The sequence below is a fragment of the Chanodichthys erythropterus genome, chromosome 13 (genome assembly GCF_024489055.1).
Source record: "Chanodichthys erythropterus isolate Z2021 chromosome 13, ASM2448905v1, whole genome shotgun sequence".
Classification (NCBI taxonomy): domain Eukaryota; kingdom Metazoa; phylum Chordata; class Actinopteri; order Cypriniformes; family Xenocyprididae; genus Chanodichthys; species Chanodichthys erythropterus.
This window is the reverse complement of record NC_090233.1, coordinates 51,558,936-51,581,107: the sequence shown is the minus strand read 5'-3', so window position 1 is coordinate 51,581,107 and position 22,172 is coordinate 51,558,936. Positions and strand designations below refer to the sequence as shown.

At 38.8% G+C, this 22,172-nt stretch overlaps 1 protein-coding gene across 8 annotated transcripts in view; it reads right to left on the bottom strand.

The window, feature by feature from the left end:
• The window catches only part of mtmr4 (myotubularin related protein 4), an 81,693-nt gene extending 61,821 nt beyond the window's left edge, over nt 1–19,872 (bottom strand). For 3 of the 8 annotated variants that reach the window (XM_067405855.1, XM_067405861.1, XM_067405862.1), the window contains exons 1-2: nt 19,694–19,872; nt 2,745–2,851 (exon numbers count right to left, since the gene is read on the bottom strand). Coding sequence is in view for 3 of the 8 variants with exons in the window: in XM_067405862.1 (XP_067261963.1) it covers nt 2,745–2,747 (3 nt within the window). In the remaining 5 variants the exon portion in view is untranslated. Of the gene's footprint in view, nt 1–2,744; nt 2,852–3,595; nt 4,138–4,494; nt 4,833–19,693 lie in introns of those variants that run through there. The other 5 variants (XM_067405856.1, XM_067405864.1, XM_067405858.1 and 2 more) reach the window with 5 other exon arrangements.
• Nucleotides 19,873–22,172: the final 2,300 nt, after the last annotated feature.

The following is a 22,172-nucleotide window of genomic DNA, read 5'->3' as shown; positions in this document are numbered from 1 at the left end:
TGAATAACAAGAGTTCAGTATATGGAAAAGACATACACTGAGTTTCAAACCCCATTGTTTCTTCCTTCTTATGTAAATCTCATTTGTTTAAAAGACTTCCGGAAAACACGCGGATCTCAACATCACACCGACTGTTACGTAACAGTCGGGATCATTAATATGTATGACCCCAATATTTGCATATGCCAGCTCATGTTCAAGGCATTAGACAAGGAAAGGCAGTATTAACGTCTGGATCTGTGCACAGACAAGGTAAGCAAGCAAGAACAACAGCGAAAAATGGCAGATGGAGCAATAATAACTGACATGATCCATGATATCATGATATTTTTAGTGATATTTGTAAATTGCCTTTCTAAATGTTTCATTAGCATGTTGCTAATGTACTGTTAAATGTGGTTAAAGTTACCATCGTTTTTTACTGTATTCACAGAGACAAGAGTCGTCGCTATTTTCATTTTTAAACACTTGCAGTCTGTATAATTCATAAACACAACTTCATTCTTTATAAATCTCTCCAACAGTGTAACATTAGCCGTTAGCCACAGAGCATAGCCTCAAACTCATACAGAATCAAACGTAAACATCTAAATAAATACTTTACTCACATAATTCGAAGCATGCATACAGTATGCATGACGAACATCTTGTAAAGATCCATTTGAGGGTTATATTAGCTGTGTGAACTTTGTAAATGCACTGTAATATAGTCGAGAGCTCATGTGGCAGGGAGCAGGCGAATTAAAGGGGCGGCGCGCTGCCAAAATCAGTGTATAGTTAATGGTGCCCCAAAATAGGCAGTTAAAAAAATTAATTAAAAAAAAATCTATGGGATATTTTGAGCTGAAACTTCACAGACACATTCTGGAGACACCTTAGACTTATATTACATCTTGTGAAAAAGCATTGTTGGGCACCTTTAAAGAAAATTTAAGGAATAAATTGAATTGACCACAATACGTCAATGTGTTCTCTAAATGTAAATGCCAAGGAAGAAACTCAAAGAGCTGTTTTAGCAACACTTCAAAGTTTGGAAATATAACTTCCAAAAGATATACATAGTGTTTAAAGAGGCTATATTTACAATTCAGAAACCCTTGTCATTAGTGACACCAGTGGGCATTAAGTGAACTGCAGTCCATTTTCTTTTTTTGTTCTTTGCTTAGAAGTAAAAATACGTTGTAATCTGGATGTGTGAGACTTTTGAATTAATGTAGTGTGAATGAAACCTTTTTCTTTGCATGACACATTGACATTACAGTACAGAAAGGCTCTTTTAGTATTTTAACCTGAACATCGTATAAGAATTCGTTTCATGCGTCATTATACAGAAGAGACGCTCTCGGGAGAGTGTGTAAATGACACATCCATTAATTTTCCTGGCAAAAACATCCCGATCCCTTCACATAAAATCAGTCTACAGGCTTTCATAGACAACCTAGGAAGTAAGAGAAGGTCTCGGTTTGTTTTTTTTTGTTTTTTTTTATGTTTCGTTACAAGGATGTTTAGATATTATGTATTTGTAGTGCATGCAACATTTAATTCTATGAATTTATGCTCCCATTTAAAGCCTTAATTTATGAAAGGCTGAATAGAAACTCTGATTATGTCAAAACATAGTAAAACTACAGCCAAACACGGTCTAGATTGCTCTAATGCTGACACCGTTTAGTTTGAGATGATAATACATTAAGGTCTAAACATTTGTAAAATGCAGCCCTAAAAGACTCAAATAACCCTTGCTCATGGATTCAGATGATTAACCTCAAACTGAAAAGCAGCAAAAGGGTATCTAATAAAACTCCAAATACGACAACCAAAGTCAACCAGCAGCATCCGTCAGCGTTTAGAGCAGGCATGTGCTGAGGAATCAACATTCCCTGACATTTCTTACACGCAAACATCAAAGACCTTCCCAACATCTGCTCACTCCTGCATGGGAGTTTATGAGGAAAGTCCACTCTAGAAGAGCGGGAAGTGAAAAACAGCAAGAGAAAGGAATGCAAGCCATCATGGCGGTTAATAACGTGGGGTCAGGATAAACACAGAGTACAACATGCAATTTAAAGACAGGAAAATCACTAAATCAGTCTTCACTCCGTGAATCTGCCAATAAAAGAAGGGTTGTTTCGTAAAGGTGACAGAAGATGTTTTGGCTTGCACTTTAGCCGGAGGGCATTTCTGTAGTGTGCATCAAGCCAAAGAGCACCGTTACCATCTGCCTTGGTCTGCACAGACCACAGCGCCCAAAGCATGTGCTACACTCGGGATGGATTATTGGATTTGAAGCACACAAAATATATCTAACCAAATAAACCGTAGGTTTATCCTCAGGTGACCCTTGGAAATTTGCAACAGCTGCCTGAATCTTGCATAAACAGTGCCAAAATTTCATATTTCTAACCCAAATCAGACAAAAAGTTACTGCAAACACTCCGCTGTGGATGCTGGTTTCCGTCACTAAATAAAAAATTAAAAAAAAAGGTAATTGTGACTTTTTATCTCACAATTCTGACTTTTTTCCTCAGAATTGTGCTTATAACTTGCAATTCTGACTTTATATCACGTAAGACTTTATAACTCGCAATTCTGACTTTATATAATGCAATTCTGAGAAAAAATTCTAAATTGTGAGAAATAAACTTGCAAGAATAAAAGTCACAATTATCTTTTTTCTTTTTTATTTAATGGCGGAAACAAGCTTTCATACTCTGCAGACTTCACGACGGACTCGTGTCACTCACCATTATCTCAGCAGGTGTGCTTTTATTTAGTCTTGACTGCTTTCCGCCAGCTCTCCTCACCACGACGGGTCTCGCACCTCACAGCGACAGCTCACGAGACACACGGTCTGAAAGAAAGAAGATCAGAAGTCAGGGATCAAAAATAGACTGCAACGAAATGTAGTGTTTGTTACCTAACCCACTGAACACAAGAGCATCAGTGAGGTTATCCAGATCATCTTAAATTTCTTCAAAAGGTCATGACAGAACCATTAACACTGTAATTCGGTCCTGTGAACAAAGCTGAATTTTCAGCACCATTACTCCTGATCCTTCACAAATCATTCTAATATGATGATTCAAAAACATTAATCTTAAATTATTCCACTTTTGACTGGTAGTGTATTTATAACATGTAGCATAACATTGACATTTAAGACCAGTCCAGTCAGTCAAAAAGTTGAGCTTGCCAATACATAGTTTTGCACATCTCTAGTATTATATTCATGTATCTTATTTCTTGGTTATTGCTCATCCAAGCAGCAAGGTCACAGATCAGTGTTGTACAATAAATAATATCAGTGTTCAGTTCTGCTCAGATCGAAAGTCTTTCTCAACCCTTTCTCAGGAATGTTCAGCATTCGCCGTTTTTCCTGCTCAGAGTCCAAATACTTGCAAAATTCGATAGAAAAAATGTTGAGTCCAAGACATAGTTGAGCAAACAGGCATGAACATGCAGATTTAGGAAAACAAACACATGCACAGGTTATCAGCGCAGCAGACGCTGCGTTCTGTTACCATCCAGTGTAAAGCAGCGGCTGCCACCGTGTGTGTGTGTGTGTGTGTGTGTGTGTGCGCATGTGTGTACACACCCATGGCAACTCATGCGGTGTTGAGTCGCTCACCCGTGCCGTTCTCACCCGCTGACACAACCTTGATCTCCGGCTACAAGCTGACTAATAGGATGGTCTTTGATTTACAGGAAAAGGAAAGTGAAAAAAACTCCACAGGTGCCCAGAGCTCATGGGAACACACGGATCTGTTTCCTTCCAAAAAGCCCACTAAAAATAAATAATAATAATTAACATGGAAGTTCTGTAAAGAAATTCATACGTATACACCGTTTCAGACCATCAAATCACAGTAAAAGTTATTTTTTTATTTATTTTTTTAATTGTGTGTGTGTGTAAATGTGTCAAATTAATGTTACCAATGCGTTGGCAATTTAAAGCCTTTTTTTACCGAGCCAATAAAGCTATTTGAATCTTGAGTTGATGAATATATAACTGTCATGGAGCAGCATTTATAGCTATAATTTACAGCTATTTTTGTACATTAAAAACCAAAAAAAGCCAAAAAATCCTTGCTGAACTAATAGTTTTAAATATGACAGCTCATGCAAGAGGGCAGCCTTTACCCACAATTATGCAGATTCATTTAAACACACCCTCTGATCTGGACTCCAGCAAACACACACAAACACACACAGACACACACACACTCACTCAGCACAAACTTTCTTATAAGACACGTCAGATACCTCTCACACTCCCTTCATCTTGTTGCATTCCAAAATAGAAGAGAAACTGTTCAACTGAACAGAAACTGAAGCGACATTGTATCATTCAGCACCGAAACACTGTAGCAGTTGTTGAACGTTCTAAACTCCAGAAACCGCTACACTTGTAACAAGCGCGACATTCCGCTCGAACGCAACAGTGTGTCAGTGAATGAAAAGCTCGAGACACGAGAAAATAAGTTGAGCTCTTACCTGAGCGCGTCTCTGTGGACACAAACTCCTGTACATTTCATGCCACGATCACGCCTATCCACATGTGCGCGCGCACACACATACAAAGCGCGCGAAGTGGGCGGGCATTCGGGCGTGTAGTACGTGACAGCGCTGTTCTTTTGCCTATCTCAGCACACGCATAGCAGGCAATTTTACATCGCTATGCGTCCTAAACAAACTTTGAAGTCACGCGCGTCCAGATCGCAGTGTGTTCTTCTGCTGGACGCGCATATACGAGAACACACGCGTCCAGAAGCGCGCGCTGTGTTTTGTTTGCATGTAACGCCCCCCATTTCACGATCACAATAGAGTCTCCGGACCCCTTCTGAGACTGTCCCGTCCGGCCGTTTACAGTGCACTGGAATGAGCTGGCTACAACTGGAAGAGGAAGTCATTTAGTTGAGTTACTTAGTTTAGCTCGGTTTAATGGATTTAGTGTTTCTATTAGGCGACATTTTAGTACCACATCAGATTTGCCCATTCATTTAATTCGAAAAAAAAAATATATATATATATATATATATATATATATATATATATATATATATATATATATATATATATATATATATAAATGTGTTATGTATGTATATGTGTTTATGTATATATAAAATATAAATAAAATATAATATAAAATATATCTATAAAATATAAATTACTCATGGATGGATTATTAAAGTGCTATTATTACTTTATAATGATAGAAAAAAAACTGCAGAATGAAAATCACATTATATTGGCACTGAAGCAACCCTTTTAACAGATTATGATTCTTTAAAATGTATTAATTTTGGCATGTACACTTTTTCAGTATGGAAAAAAAGTTCTATATTATCCAAATTGTCAAATAAAAAACAAATAAATAATTAAAAACTACAATATTATTTCATGCCTAGACAAAATCTATATTTACCCTGTAAGTTTATACAAACAGACTAACATGCAGAAAGTTGACAAAATACAAAGAATCTTGCACCTCCTAAACTTATATTTATGAATCAGTGATAATGGGCATAAATGTCTATTTCAGCATTTATTGCACTTTTTATCAGTGTTACACACAAACTTCCCCATACATTCCAAAGCCTCCAGACACACCTCCTTTAAACACGGCACAAAACGCCTTTTATGGCAGTAACATACGCCGCAGTCAGCGACCGAACGCTTTATGACGGGCATCTCACCTGTGACATTTGATGGAGGAACTGAAAGGAAAGTGAAAGTTCTCCGTTTATATCAAACACAAATTCCCTAAAATTCCCTGAGTGTGAGTACCAGTTCCGCGGCACTTGGAAAATTATTTTGTGCCAGCGTTTCATAGGCTTTTCCACTAACGCAGTGTTTGTTTAAAGACTGATTCTTTTACATTTGATTTTAAGCAATTAAATCGAAACCTCCCATCACAAATCTGTACGCTCAAACATCTGAACCGGAGTTGGCACCACACACTTCCAGAACAGCAAAGCCTTCGAGTAAATGGAAAGATCCGCATTCCCACAGCCACGCCCTGTGGCGCAACACGGGTCCAAACACGCCAGTCCTTATCTGACTTCACAGAGCTCAACACACACCTCTAAACACACAGCAAATAAATTATGAACCGAACTATCTCTTGATGCATTTCAGAATTCATCCAACAACTCAAGTGATAGATGATAGACAAATGCATTGGAATACCTGAGACTTTTTAATGCCAAGAACCCTCAATTGTGATGATGCCCCTAATCACTCAAAATATGAGGGTAGCTATTATGTTTTAATGTATATAGACCCATTTATTTTGTGTGAGATAAATATGCAATGCAATATACTATAAAGACAACATGCCGTTTCCAAAATCCAATAATTAGCTCTAATTTGTTATTATACTAGCCAAACTAAGGCAAATATTTGCAATTAATATATTTGAATAACACTAATAATAAATGTTCCAGAGCAACTTTACTGAATATAGTGCCACAGTGAGCAAGATAATAAAAAAGCTGAATGTAACTGCCATCTTTGTATATCTAAAGTCTTTGCTTTAAGTCAATAGTTCTTAAAAGAACAATTTCTTTGTTTAGTGAAGAACAATTTATTCTTTTGTGCAGGAAAGATTCCATGGATGCTAAAAGTTCTGGAACCATCAATGCCAATTAAAGAACACTAAAAAATGCTGGGTTAAAAACAACCCAAGTTGGGTGGAAAAATAGACAAACCCAGCGGCATGTTTGCACAACATGCTGGACAGTTTTATTTAACTCAACTATTGTTTACAAATGACTCTATGTCTGGTTTAAATGAACCAATAATAAGTTGGAAATTAAAAATCAGACATATAATTACTAGAGGAAACAGTAATAATCAAACTGCAAACATTATTAAGATAATAAATCTTTATTGTTTATTATTATTCAACATTAATTGTTCATTTCTAGCATATTTTGGGTTCATTTTAAGCAAGCAATAAAGTAATTTTTAAACAATAGTTGAGTTAAATAAAAACTACCCAGCATGTTGGGCAAACATTTAACCCTACTGCTGAGTAAAAAAAAAACCTATTCGCTGGGTTAAAATAGCACAAGTTGTGTTAAAAAAAAATGGACAAACCCAGCAGTTGGGTTAAATGTTTGCCCAACATGCTGGGTAGTTTTTATTTAACTCAACTATTGTTTAAAAATTACTTTATTGCTTGCTTAAAATAAACACAAAATATGCTAGAAATGAACATTTATTAATACATTTAATGAATAATAATTAATCAAACCCATTTGCTGGGATAAAACAATCCAATCGCTGGGATTTGCTGGGTTAAAACAGCCCAGTCACTGGGTTAAAAACAGCCAAGTCGCTGGGTTAAAACAATCCAATCACTAGGATAAAACAACCCATTCGCTGGGATTTGCTGGGTTAAAACAGCCCAGTCACTGGGTTAAAACAGCCCAGTCGCTGGGTTAAAACAACCCAATCGCTAGGATAAAACAACCCATTCGCTGGGATTTGCTGGGTTAAAACAGCCCAGTCACTGGGTTAAAACAGCCCAGTCGCTGGGTTAAAACAACCCAATCGCTAGGATAAAACAAGCCATTCGCTGGGATTTGCTGGGTTAAAACAGCCCAGTCACTGGGTTAAAACAGCCCAGTCGCTGGGTTAAAACAACCCAATCGCTAGGATAAAACAAGCCATTCGCTGGGATTTGCTGGGTTAAAACAGCCCAGTCACTGGGTTAAAACAGCCCAGTCGCTGGGTTAAAACAACCCAATCGCTAGGATAAAACAAGCCATTCGCTGGGATTTGCTGGGTTAAAACAGCCCAGTCACTGGGTTAAAAATAGCCAAGTCGCTGGGTTAAAACAACCCAATCGCTAGGATAAAACAACCCATTCGCTGGGATTTGCTGGGTTAAAACAGCCCAGTCGCTGGGTTAAAAACAGCCCAGTCGCTGGGTTAAAAACAGCCAAGTCGCTGGGTTAAAACAATCCAATCACTAGGATAAAACAACCCATTCGCTGGGATTTGCTGGGTTAAAACAGCCCAGTCACTGGGTTAAAACAGCCCAGTCGCTGGGTTAAAACAACCCAATCGCTAGGATAAAACAAGCCATTCGCTGGGATTTGTTGGGTTAAAACAGCCCAGTCACTGGGTTAAAAATAGCCAAGTCGCTGGGTTAAAACAACCCAATCGCTAGGATAAAACAACCCATTCGCTGGGATTTGCTGGGTTAAAACAGCCAAGTCGCTGGGTTAAAAACAGCCAAGTCGCTGGGTTAAAAACAGCCAAGTCGCTGGGTTAAAAACAGCCAAGTCGCTGGGTTAAAACAACCCAATCGCTAGGATAAAACAACCCATTCGCTAGGATAAAACAACCCATTCGCTGGGATTTGCTGGGTTAAAACAGCCCAGTCACTGGGTTAAAAACAGCCAAGTCGCTGGGTTAAAACAACCCAATCGCTAGGATAAAACAACCCATTCGCTGGGATTTGCTGGGTTAAAACAGCCAAGTCGCTGGGTTAAAACAACCCAATCGCTAGGATAAAACAACCCATTCGCTGGGATTTGCTGGGTTAAAACAGCCCAGTCACTGGGTTAAAACAGCCCAGTCGCTGGGTTAAAAACAGCCAAGTCGCTGGGTTAAAAACAGCCAAGTCGCTGGGTTAAAAACAGCCAAGTCGCTGGGTTAAAAACAGCCAAGTCGCTGGGTTAAAAACAGCCAAGTCGCTGGGTTAAAAACAGCCAAGTCGCTGGGTTAAAAACAGCCAAGTCGCTGGGTTAAAACAACCCATTCGCTGGGATTTGCTGGGTTAAAACAGCCCAGTCACTGGGTTAAAAACAGCCCAGTCGCTGGGTTAAAAACAGCCAAGTCGCTGGGTTAAAAACAGCCAAGTCACTGGGTTAAAACAACCCAATCGCTGGGATTTGCTGGGTTAAAACAGCCAAGTCGCTGGGTTAAAACAACCCAATCGCTAGGATAAAACAACCCATTCGCTGGGATTTGCTGGGTTAAAACAGCCCAGTCGCTGGGTTAAAAACAGCCAAGTCGCTGGGTTAAAACAACCCAATCGCTAGGATAAAACAACCCATTCGCTGGGATTTGCTGGGTTAAAACAGCCCAGTCACTGGGTTAAAACAGCCCAGTCGCTGGGTTAAAAACAGCCAAGTTGCTGGGTTAAAACAACCCAATCGCTAGGATAAAACAACCCATTCGCTGGGATTTGCTGGGTTAAAACAGCCCAGTCACTGGGTTAAAAATAGCCAAGTCGCTGGGTTAAAACAACCCAATCGCTAGGATAAAACAACCCATTCGCTGGGATTTGCTGGGTTAAAACAGCCAAGTCGCTGGGTTAAAAACAGCCAAGTCGCTGGGTTAAAACAACCCAATCGCTAGGATAAAACAACCCATTCGCTGGGATTTGCTGGGTTAAAATAGCCCAGTCACTGGGTTAAAAACAGCCAAGTCGCTGGGTTAAAACAACCCAATCGCTAGGATAAAACAACCCATTCGCTGGGATTTGCTGGGTTAAAACAGCCCAGTCACTGGGTTAAAAACAGCCAAGTCGCTGGGTTAAAACAACCCAATCGCTAGGATAAAACAACCCATTCGCTGGGATTTGCTGGGTTAAAACAGCCAAGTCGCTGGGTTAAAACAACCCAATCGCTAGGATAAAACAACCCATTCGCTGGGATTTGCTGGGTTAAAACAGCCAAGTCGCTGGGTTAAAACAACCCAATCGCTAGGATAAAACAACCCATTCGCTGGGATTTGCTGGGTTAAAACAGCCCAGTCACTGGGTTAAAAACAGCCAAGTCGCTGGGTTAAAACAACCCAATCGCTAGGATGAAACAACCCATTCGCTGGGATTTGCTGGGTTAAAACAGCCAAGTCGCTGGGTTAAAACAACCCAATCGCTAGGATAAAACAACCCATTCGCTGGGATTTGCTGGGTTAAAACAGCCCAGTCACTGGGTTAAAAACAGCCAAGTCGCTGGGTTAAAACAACCCAATCGCTAGGATAAAACAACCCATTCGCTGGGATTTGCTGGGTTAAAACAGCCCAGTCACTGGGTTAAAAACAGCCAAGTCGCTGGGTTAAAACAACCCAATCGCTAGGATAAAACAACCCATTCGCTGGGATTTGCTGGGTTAAAACAGCCCAGTCACTGGGTTAAAAACAGCCAAGTCGCTGGGTTAAAACAACCCAATCGCTAGGATAAAACAACCCATTCGCTGGGATTTGCTGGGTTAAAACAGCCCAGTCACTGGGTTAAAAACAGCCAAGTCGCTGGGTTAAAATAACCCAATCGCTAGGATAAAACAACCCATTCGCTGGGATTTGCTGGGTTAAAACAGCCCAGTCACTGGGTTAAAAACAGCCAAGTCGCTGGGTTAAAACAACCCAATCGCTAGGATAAAACAACCCATTCGCTGGGATTTGCTGGGTTAAAACAGCCCAGTCACTGGGTTAAAAACAGCCAAGTCGCTGGGTTAAAACAACCCAATCGCTAGGTTAAAACAGCCCAGTCACTGGGTAAAAAACAGCCAAGTCGCTGGGTTAAAACAACCCAATTGCTGGGTTAAAACAATCCAATTGCTGGGTTAAAACAACCCAGTCGCTGGGATTTGCTGGGTTAAAACAGCCCAGTCACTGGGTAAAAAACAGCGAAGTAGCTGGGTTAAAACAACCCAATAGCTAGGATAAAACAACCCATTCGCTGGGATTTGCTAGGTTAAAACAACCCAATTGATGGGTTAAAACAATCCAATTGCTGGGTTAAAACAACCCAGTCGCTGGGATTTGCTGGGTTAAAACAGCCCAGTCACTGGGATAAAACAACCCATTCGCTGGGATTTGCTGGGTTAAAACAGTCCAGTCACTGGGTTAAAACAACCCAATCGCTGGGATTTGCTGGGTTAAAACAGCCCAGTTGCTGGGTTTGTCCATTTTCAGCCCAGCATTTTAGTGACTCTTTGTTTTGTGTTGGCTATTCCAGCCTGAAAAAAAATGTCAAGATGTTTGTGTTTAGAAACAAAATTTATGATAGTTGTTGTCAGATTTCATTGGTGATTTGAAATATGAAATTTAATCTAAGCTTGTTGAATTTTTAACTTATTGAATTTTCCTAATCAAAGAGATAGGAGCTGCACTTGCATGACTGAAATAGCTGCCAGAGAGGCATTTCAAAGATGGCCGTCAAGTGAAATGACGTGCCTGAAATGGACTTTGCTTAAAGGTTCTTTGGGGAACCAAAAATGGTTCTTTCTATGGCATCACTGAGAAAAGAAACATTTATTTTTAAGTTGTCCCAACAGATGGTGCGTCCTCAATATAATTCTGTTAAATAACTTACTACTACACTAGACTACTGTAAAAGGTTCAGGATGAATCTATAACATTGATGCATGATGGAGGAGTTCAGAACAAAATCAAGAACAGCCAAAGCAAAAAATATTTGCCTGAACAGCCTGTGCTTCATCTCAATCACCGAGAACATTTGGCAACAAAACAAAGCTGTTTTATTCCAGCTGATGCATTTATCCAGCGGTCAGGCCTGCGAAATGGAGAAAACTACACCAGCTTCCACACAGCAGTGATCCAAACATAACAGAACAGACATGAGCCCCGTTTGTGTTAATGAAAACAGTAGATACAATCTAGAATCTGTTTCGGCCAAAACTAAAGGGGGTGGGTGGGGTCAGAATTTGAACTCAAACTCACTTCACGGACAGGTTGACCAGTCCACAACCTCGCTGACTTCTAAAGACCTTATCAAGTTTGATCTCAATTCAAAACACAGATACAACCGCTGTCGTCATCAACTGAGCTAATTCGATACACTGAAATCGCCTGTTGGGGAAAATTGAATTTCGTGAGCCTGTGTTTAGCATAGATGACAATCTGATCTAATATATTTTCCTTCGGATGAAAACTGCAGATCTTATGAATGCAAACTTATGAGAGGGAATTAAAAAGCACAGCAGGGCCAATGAGAATACATTAAAAACTCTTTTGTATTAAACTCAAGCACTGAGATTGTCCCGTTACTGACATTAATGATTCCTCAGTTCTAACAGTTTGATGAGGAGAGATTTGCTAGTATTTTTTCTAAGCAATTGGACAGTGGGTTTTCTCTTGGCAGAAGTTGAAATTGTAGTGAAACTGAGTGATTTTTAAGGGCCGTTTACTCGACACAATTTTTAACTAAAAAAAGGAAAATGTATGCGCTTTGGCCGTTCATTTTACACGACAACTGCGTTTTGTGTGCCTGAAAACACAAACTTTTGCCGAAATCACGCAGTCTGTGATTGACAGATCGTTAATGGCGGGAAATCCAAACATCTTTCATCATTCATCGACCTCAAATATGGCTTATCACTTGAAACATGTTAGTAGCAACTTTACAAGTCCAATCGCTAACGTTAACCAAGATAAATGTACGCTTATTGCATGACATGGAGACGCCGGCGCGATCACTTGCATTTAACTTAAAATACTAAATTTTTGGTCATAAGAATAATCAAACATTTGAAACTGGTTAACTGTAAATGGTTTGTTTTTATTTCTGTAAACTCACAATAACAATAAAACGTGCTTTCATAAAATAATGAAAACAAACCGGATACACTTTCTGCCGTCTCGGTCTCAAGTGAACTTGAGCGTGTCACAAAAATGAACCGAAACTCTGCGTATACTTGCTCACAGACATGAGAAATATATCTATGGAAAGCTTGAAATGTCTACGTTTAAATAAAGCAATTCAAAATCTAAAAACAAATATTCTTAGGTTATGTAATCCGTATGAAACGTGAATATAGGCACATCCACTACTGCGTAGATGACGAGTCAGCATCATCAACTTCACCTCTGCAGCTGTAGAAACGCAAAACACAAGTTTAGCAATAAATTATTAAAATATTCAGACAGTCATCTTCTGTTTTTCATGCCACATTCATTATAAAGTTATAAATATGGATATTTTTTCTTACAAAAACACTTGGCTTCGCTTCAGAAGGCCTTTATTAACACCCTGGAGTTGTTTGGATTACTTTTATGATGGATGGATGTGCTTTTTTGGGCTTCAAAATCTCACCCGTATTCACTCCCATTATAAAGTTTGGAAGAGCCAGAATATTTTTAAATATAACTGACTGTGTTTGACTGAAAGAAGAAAGTCACCTACACCTAGGATGGCTTGAGGGTGAATTATGGGATAATTTTCATTTTTGGGTTATTAACCGTCCCTTTAATAAAGAAATTTTATTTATAGAAAGAAAACTACACAGTTATGCTATTGCTAATTTGTTGTTCTTTAGGCTGATTTTTGTTCATGGTATTCAGCTGCAACAGAATGTTTTGCAAAAAGACAGAATAAATATGTTTGATATATCTATGCTTGACTTTTTTACCATATCGGAATTGAAACTGAATCGATAAAAATCAGAATCAATAATCAGAATCGCTCAAATTGATAAAGTCTTCATGTAAACTACAAAAACGCAGATTTGTGAAAATGGTAACGTTGTGTATTACGTGTCCAAAGACTATAGGTGTTTCTTTACAAAGTGACATCGCCATCTACTGGCCTGGCAGCAGAATACAGTGTTTTTATTTGTTTTCCAATGGGGAACAGGGATCGTCTTGACAACGTTGTCGTCTGTATGTGAAAAATTTTTTAGTACATCGTAGTCATGTAAACATATCCTAAGACAGACGGTTCAAACTGCATATGTGGCCAGGCCTGATGTTTAACCAGATTACAAACCACCTACCAAAGGCAGCTGTCACAGGCTTGTGACAATCTGATTTTATGTTTCGTCAGCAATTAAAATAATAATAATAATAATCATAATAATAATAATAATTAAACAGATTTGAGTCTTTTTCGAACAATCAAGGTAATAAAGACTTAGGGAGGGCTCTTGACAACCATCTAAAACAACCTAGCAACCACCCAGAACACTATAGCAACACCCTGACAACCACCCTCAACACCGCTTACATAAAAACAAATCTGGATTCACTCAAGAATTTTAAATAGCCATAAATTTCCCTTTTTGTGTGTGTGTCTCTAGGCAGAATTCAATTTAAAGTCTTTTATTTGTGACCTCAGTATCACTTCTCTATACCAAGAAAAGAAAGTTTCACTTCTATTTTCTCCTGAAATTTTTCACCTAAAAAACAACAGATGATGATGTAAACATTTAATCATCTAAACCCCTAGCTTACATCAATACACACAAAACTGAAAGAGTTTCATCAATCATCATTATCCAGTTCACTTTATCATTCTAGAGATATGAGGGAGTTATACACAAACACATGTCAAAGTGCAAGAGGTAAAACCCATTTAAATTATCTGATAAAAGAGCAATAAAACACTCAAGCATATGCTCACGTTTGTGTACAAACATGTGACATTAATTACAAATAGGGTTATGGGATTGTTCAAACAAACAAACAAACATACAATAATAATAAGTTAAAATCACTTCCAATAAAGAGACAGCGATGTTTGATGTATACAACAACAGCCTCACAAACACATGGTTTTGTGTGTTTCATGTCTATTTGTGGGATTTAAACAGAATCACCACAATCAGCATTTTCAAGACTTTTCAACCAGCTTAACAGTTTCCCTGCCACTCGGCCACTTAGATAAGCCACGGCAACAAGCTTTCTTATAGGAGAACTATTATTATCGAGATCATAAACACACTGTCAGAGGCTACAGGACCTGGATTCGGAGCGGTGCACGACTAGTCATGTGGCTATTTAAAGAGCAGTCTGACCTGTAACACGAGCAGAAGCCATCAATTAGACATTTCACCTAAAGCAGTGAGACGGAACACTGAGCCCTGGGAATGTGAACGGGATTCGGTGGGTTTGAATAGGTGCCAATCACTGGTGCTCACTGCTAGAATCCTCACATTATAAACTAATAGAACCAGAACATGAAAATGCTTTTGCAAACATCATTCTATTATCTGCAGGCCACAAAACCACGTGTTTCATGTTTAGTTGAACATGGACAAATACATCCAAATACAAACAATCTGATAAAGTCACAGCAAGCATTTTATCCAGAAAGTGATTAAACTTTACATACAAGACTTTTGTGATGTCAAGCAAGCAAATTCACGCTCTTAAAGGGATAGTTCACCCAAAAATGATTATAGGGGCTTTCGCACCAGAGGAACCTTTACATAGTTCCTAGAACTATTGGCTGAAGTACCCGGATTTTGCCGTGTTCGCACCACAGAAACTAGGAATGATTTTAGTTCTAGGAACTCCTTTTGAGGGAACTAAATTAGCTCCTACTTCAGAGTAGAGTCTAAACCAGCACTATAGGAACTATCAGTGATGTAAGTGTACGATGATTGGTCAAACGTATGTCAAACACCAGCACCCGGAATTTTTAAAAAGCCTTGTAAATGCTTTAACCGTGATAACGGCATTTACCTGATGTCTGCAGGGTTCTTTTCTCAGCCTCGATGAAATGTAATTTTGAAAGTTGTATGAGATTTAGTCTCTTAGCCCCACTTTTTGCTCTTTCAGTCGTGTAGATAATGCATTTACATTCCATCTCCGTTATCATGAAACCCACGACACACAACAAACACAGCTAAGATCACAGCATCCTTCGTCCAGCGGTTTTTTGTGGCGTTTAAAAATATATAACTAGTAAAAATATATCAAAAATATACATTTTTTTAAACATGAATTCAACATTCTAAAATAAAACACTCAAAATATATATAAAAAAATACAATCTTCCAGACTTTACTGCAAAATATCTTTCTTTTAATTCAGCCAAGAGGCTGCTGTGATGTATCAATCTTCTACTGGTCACACATTTTCATGTGATGCGAAGTCACTGTTCAGAGTTCACCAAACTTGAACTTTGGAACGCAGTGAAATTTTTCACATTCCAGCACAAAAGGAACTACTAGTGATGTAAGTGTACACTGATTGGTCGAACGAACACGACACACCAGCCCCCGCCATTTTTAAAAAGCCGCCTATATTTACTCCACAAACTGACTCTACAAACATGGAAAACAGTGACAGATGGACCTCTCAACATTATACTAAAAAGAAAATCCAGCGAGACTTTCAGCAGACCAAGTGAAACATGATTACGTACAGTGGCATGCGAAAGTTTGGGAACCCCTTGCAGAATCTGTGAAAATGTGAGGAATTATACAAAATGTATGTTATTTTTTATTTAGTACTGTCCTGAGTAAGATATTTTACAAAAAATATGTTTATATATAGTCCACAAGACAACAAAAATAGCTGAATTTATTAAAATAACCCCATTCAAAAGTTTGTGAAGCATTGATTCTCAATACAGTGTGTGGTTACCTGATGATCCACGACTGTTTTTGTGTTTTGTGATGGTTGTTCATGAGTCTCTTGTTTGTCCTGAGCAGTTAAACTGAGCTCTGTTCTTCAGAAAAATCCTCCGTGTTCACCAGATTCGATTTCCAGCATCTTTTGCATATTTGAACCCTTTCCAGCAGTGACTGAATGATTTTGAGATTCGTCTTTTCACGCTGAGGACAACTGAGGGACTCAAACACAACTATTAGAAAAGGTTCAAACATTCACTGATGCTCCAGAAGGAAACACGATGCATTAAGAGTCGGGGGGTGAAAACATTTGAACAGGACAAAGATGTCCAATTTTTTCTTATTTTGTTAAAAAAAAATAAATTATATTATATATATATATAATTTTTTTTTCCATTTAGTACTGCCCTTCAGAAGCAATATAAGACACTTACATGTTTGCCAGAAGACAAATTAAGTATAATTTACCTTGATCTTCAAATTCCAAATGTTTTCACCCCCCGACTCTTAATGCATCGTGTTTCCTTCTGGAGCATCAGTGAATGTTTGAACCTTTTCTAATAGTTGAGTTTGAGTCCCTCAGTTGTCCTCAGCGTGAAAAGATGAATCTCAAAATCATTCAGTCACTGCTGGAAAGGGTTCAAATATGCTAAAGATGGTGGATAACCAAAGAATCTGCAGGAGCTGGAGGATTTTTCTGAAGGACAGAGCTCAGTTTAACTGCTCAGAACAAACAAGAGACTCATGAACAACCATCACAAAACACACAAACAGTCGTGGATCATCAGGTAACCACACACAGTATTGAGAATCAAGGGTTCACATACTTTTGAACGGGATCATTTTAATAAATTCAGCTATTTTTGTTGTCTTGTGGACTATATATAAACATATTTTTTTGTAAAATATCTTACTCAGCACAGTACTAATTAAAAAATAACATGCATTTTGTATGATCCCTCTTATTTTGATAAAATTATTCATATTATCACAGATTCAGCAAGGGGTTCCCAAACTTTCACATGCCACTGTATTTCTGGTCAGCTAGCAACATTGAGCATCAACCACGCGACAGAAGTTAATACTTTTTCATAGCACTGTTGTACAAAGAGAGTAGACAGTATATCTAATAACGTATAACACAGGACTGTTAAACAGATCATAAACTAATGAAGATGGAGAATGTAATGCTCTGGCTGAGCTGTTCTCAGCACTGTCAAAATGAAAGTCACAACAACAAGCGCAGTTTACGTCACTCCAGAGTTCCTACTGACGGTGCGAATGCAATCACGAAAATGGCACTAGGGTCTGTTTTCATTTATACTTCTGCATCGTTGTCCGCGTTGACGTGCATGCAGACCACTAGTAGGCAGTGTCCACAGTCATGTTGACATTAAGGCAAAAGCTGAAGAAGCAGCTTGTCATGTACGTTGTCAGAGAAGCTTACAAATAGAAGTGGCAAATAGGTAACGACTTCTGTTGCAGTTTGACTGCATGTGTCCCCTGAAACAGAGCGTTTTTTCATTCCTATGGAAGTTAAATTGAATTTACCTCGGCATAGTTGAATAACAAGAGTTCTGTTCATGGAAATGACATACAGTGAGTCTCAAACTCCATTGTTTCCTCCTTATGTCAATTTGATTTGTGCAAGAGACCTCTGAAGAAGAGGCGAATCTCAACATAACACTGACTGTTACGTAACAGTCGGGATCATTAATATGTACGCCCCCAAATTTTGCATATGCCAGCTCATGTTCAAGGCATTAGACAAGGGCAGCCAGTATTAACGTCTGGATCTGTGCACAGCTGAATCATCAGACTAGGTAAGCAAGCAAGAACAACAGCGAAAAATGGCAGATGGAGCGATAATAACTGACATGATCCATGATATTTTTAGTGATATTTGTAAATTGTCTTTCTAAATGTTTCGTTAGCATGTTGCTAATGTACTGTTAAATGTGGTTAAAGTTACCATCATTTCTTACTGTATTCACGGTGACAAGAGCCGTCGCTATTTTCATTTTTAAACACTTGCAGTCTGTATAATTCATAAACAAATTCTTTATAAATCTCTCCAACAGTGTGTAATGTTAGCTTTAGCCACGGAGCACTATCAAAATCATTCAGAATCAAATGTAAACATCCAAATAAATACTGTACTAACATGATCATATATGCTGCATGACGAACACTTTGTAAAGATCCATTTTGAGGGTTATATTAGCTGTGTGAACTTTGTTTATGCAATGTATTATAGAGTTGCGAGCTTGGGGGCAGGAAGTGCGAGCATTTAAAGGGGACGCATGCTGAATCGGCGCATTTTTAATTATGCCCCATAATAGGCAGTTAAAAAATTCAATAATAAAAAATCTATGGGGTATTTTGAGCTCAAACTTCACATACATTCAAGGGACACCTTAGACTTATATTACATCTTGTGAAAAAGAGTTCTAGGGCACCTTTAAAGAAGAAACCAAACCAATTTATAGTTGACATTCAATGCTTAATGCTATAGAAAAGCAATACTAATGTTCGGGAAGAGTGTTTTCAGCTTGTTTTTTATTTTTAAAGAAACATATGGCATGCAATTGCTTCAAACAATGGTATAGCAATTCAAAACATCATTGTGATAAATAAATCGCATTTACAATTTCAAGGGAATAATCGACAATTTTGCTGTTTGTCATAATTGTGCAGCCCTAACATAAGGGTGGCTGAGTAAAATGACAACATTTTCATTTTTGGGTGAACTATCCCTTTAAATAGCACAAATAATCACAATACAGATAAAACAAAGCTTGAGGTTAGACCTTAAATTAAATGAATTAAGTGAATAATGCCAATTATATACCAAGTATGCATTTTTTTTTACAGCAACATTTAAAAGAAGAAATGTGTTACAATATTTAAGTGAATCATGCAAAACTGCTCTGCAATACTAATATTAAAATATAATGCAAATGTATCCGGTTACTTTTTTACAGTAAAGTCTTGTATTCAGGGAGATCAATACATCACTTTATTACACAACGCTTGTGCATTAGTTGGAAAAGTGCATGTATTAGAAATTTATGCTTCAGATGTGAGTCCCCAGCTTTGGTCTGTCCGAGTCTGTGTGTGTTTGGTGTGTGTTTAGTGTGTGTTTAGTGTGGGTGGAGGATTTTACTGCCTGTTAAACATCCCAGCTGGCCAATTCATCCACATACAAACACATGGCTGGCATATCCCACATAAAAACCTCGCTAAACCACGCGTGTTTAGTTCATACAACAATCACCATAGCGTAACCGCAAACAAATATAAGAATAATCAAGTTAAACAAACAGAAAACGAAATATGATCAAGATACTCACAGTGAAAGAATCAGCTGACACAACGGTGACTCAGTAGAGCGCACTACTTCCGCATTCACTGGCGATGAGCTATGCGTCGACCAATCACATTAGACCGTGTCTGTGCAGGATACCAATGGCGCGGCGGAATGCGTCGCGTACTAGACGCTCAGAAGCCAATGGAGGGCTACGGGAGGTTAGCGGCTCAAACAACAGGGCGCCTGAATTCCGCGAACACACCCACACACGAGCCAATCGGGGCGAGGCTAGGGCGGGGGGAGGGGTGAAGTATGAGCCAATAGAAAATCACAGCGCGGCACTGGGGGGAGCACGTGGTTCACGGCGTTAAAGCGACGGAGCGCGCAATAAAAAACGTTTCAAACAAGAACATGTGTTATGTTAATGTCACGATGCAATTGTCAGGATTGAACAGAAAGATTTTGAGAGATAGAAAGTCTTTAGTTGTGTTTAATGTGTGATACAGGAGTATATCACTTGGATGTGCTGTAGTATCAAATAAGTATGCATGTGGGAATTAGCATTGTAAAAATGTGCAGTGGAGTTACCATGGCACAGATTACCATACTTATAGGCTACTGTGTTTATATAACAAAGAATACTTCCACTGTATTTAAAATAATACCATGGTAAAACATGATATTTCCCCTGCACCATGATAACAAACACAAGGGCGTACCTGAACCGACTCAACAGAAGCGCTCCGTTCACCTGAAGCCTCTGGATTTAATCGATCTGCTCGAGAGCTTTCAGGAGCGGAACAGGTTTATGTTCACACTAATAGAGTAAACACTTGATCTGGGTACAGAACAAAGAACAGAATATAATCTTTAATGCCACAGTAACTGTAGAAGATGCAATACACTGCAGGACTACAGAGCATGACAACATGTGTATTGTTTTGAACATGTTATATTGTTTATGATTGTGCATTGCATAGCCTACACTCTAAAAAATGCTGGGTTAAAAACAACACAAGTTGGGCTGAAAATGGACAAACCCAGTGACTGGATTGTTTTAACCCAGCAGTTGGGTTGTATTAACTCAGTGAATGGGTTGTTTTAACCCAGTGTTGTTTTAACCCAGCAATTGTATTTTTTTAACCCAGCAAATGGGTTGCTTTAACCCAGCGGTTGGGTTGTTTTACCCCAGTGAATAAGTTGTTTTAACCCAGCAATTGGGTTGTTTTAACCCCGTAAAACAGTTGTTTTAACCCAGCAGTTGGGTTGTTTTAGCCCAGTGAATAAGTTGTTTTAACCCAGCGAATAAGTTGTTTTAACCCAGCGGTTGGGTTGTTTTAGCCCAGTGAATAAGTTGTTTTAACCCAGCGATTGGGTTGTTTTAACCCCGCGGTTGGGTTGTTTTTAGCCCTGTAAAACAGTTGTTTTAACCCAGCGGTTGGGTTGTTTTAACCCCGTAAAACAGTTGTTTTAACCCAGCGGTTGGGTTGTTTTAGCCCAGTGAATAAGTTGTTTTAACCCAGTGATTGGGTTGTATTTTAGCACAGCAGTTGGGTTGTATTAACTCAGCGAATGGGTTGTTTTAACTCAGCGATTGGGTTGTTTTAACCCCGCAAAACAATTGTTTTAACCCAGCGGTTGGGTTGATTTAGCCCAGTGAATAAGTTGTTTTAACCCAGCAGTTGGGTTGTTTTAGCCCAGTGAATAAGTTGTTTTAACCCCGCAAAACAGTTGTTTTAACCCAGCGGTTGGGTTGATTTAGCCCAGTGAATAAGTTGTTTTAACCCAGTGGTTGGGTTGTTTTAGCCCAGTGAATAAGTTGTTTTAACCCAACGAAAGAGTTGTTTTAACCCAGCGGTTAGGTTGTATTAACCCAGTGTTGTTTTAACCCAGCGGTTGGGTTATTTTAGCCCAGCGGTAGGGTTATTTTAGCCCAGCAGTTGGGTTGTATTAACCCAGCGAAACAGTTGTTTTAACACAGCGGTTGGGTTGTTTTAGCCCAGTGAATAAGTTGTTTTAACCCAACGAAAGAGTTGTTTTAACCCTGCGGTTAGGTTGTATTAACCCAGTGTTGTTTTAACCCAGCGGTTGGGTTATTTTAGCCCAGCGGTAGGGTTATTTTAGCCCAGCAGTTGGGTTGTATTAACCCAGCGAAACAGTTGTTTTAACACAGCGGTTGGGTTGTTTTAGCACACGGAATAAGTTGTTTTAACCCAACGAAAGAGTTGTTTTAACCCAGCGGTTAGGTTGTATTAACCCAGTGTTGTTTTAACCCAGCAGTTGGGTTGTTTTAGCACACTGAATAAGTTGTTTTAATACAGCGATTGTTTTTTTTTTAACCCAGCGTTGTTTTAACAGAGCGATTGGGTTGCTTTAACCCAGTGATTGTTTTTTTAACCCAGCGATTGGGTTGTTTTAACCCAGAGAATGGGTTGTTTTAGCCCAGTGAATAAGTTGTTTTAACCCAGTGTTGTTTTAACCCAGCGGTTGGGTTATTTTAGCCCAGCAGTAGGGTTATTTTA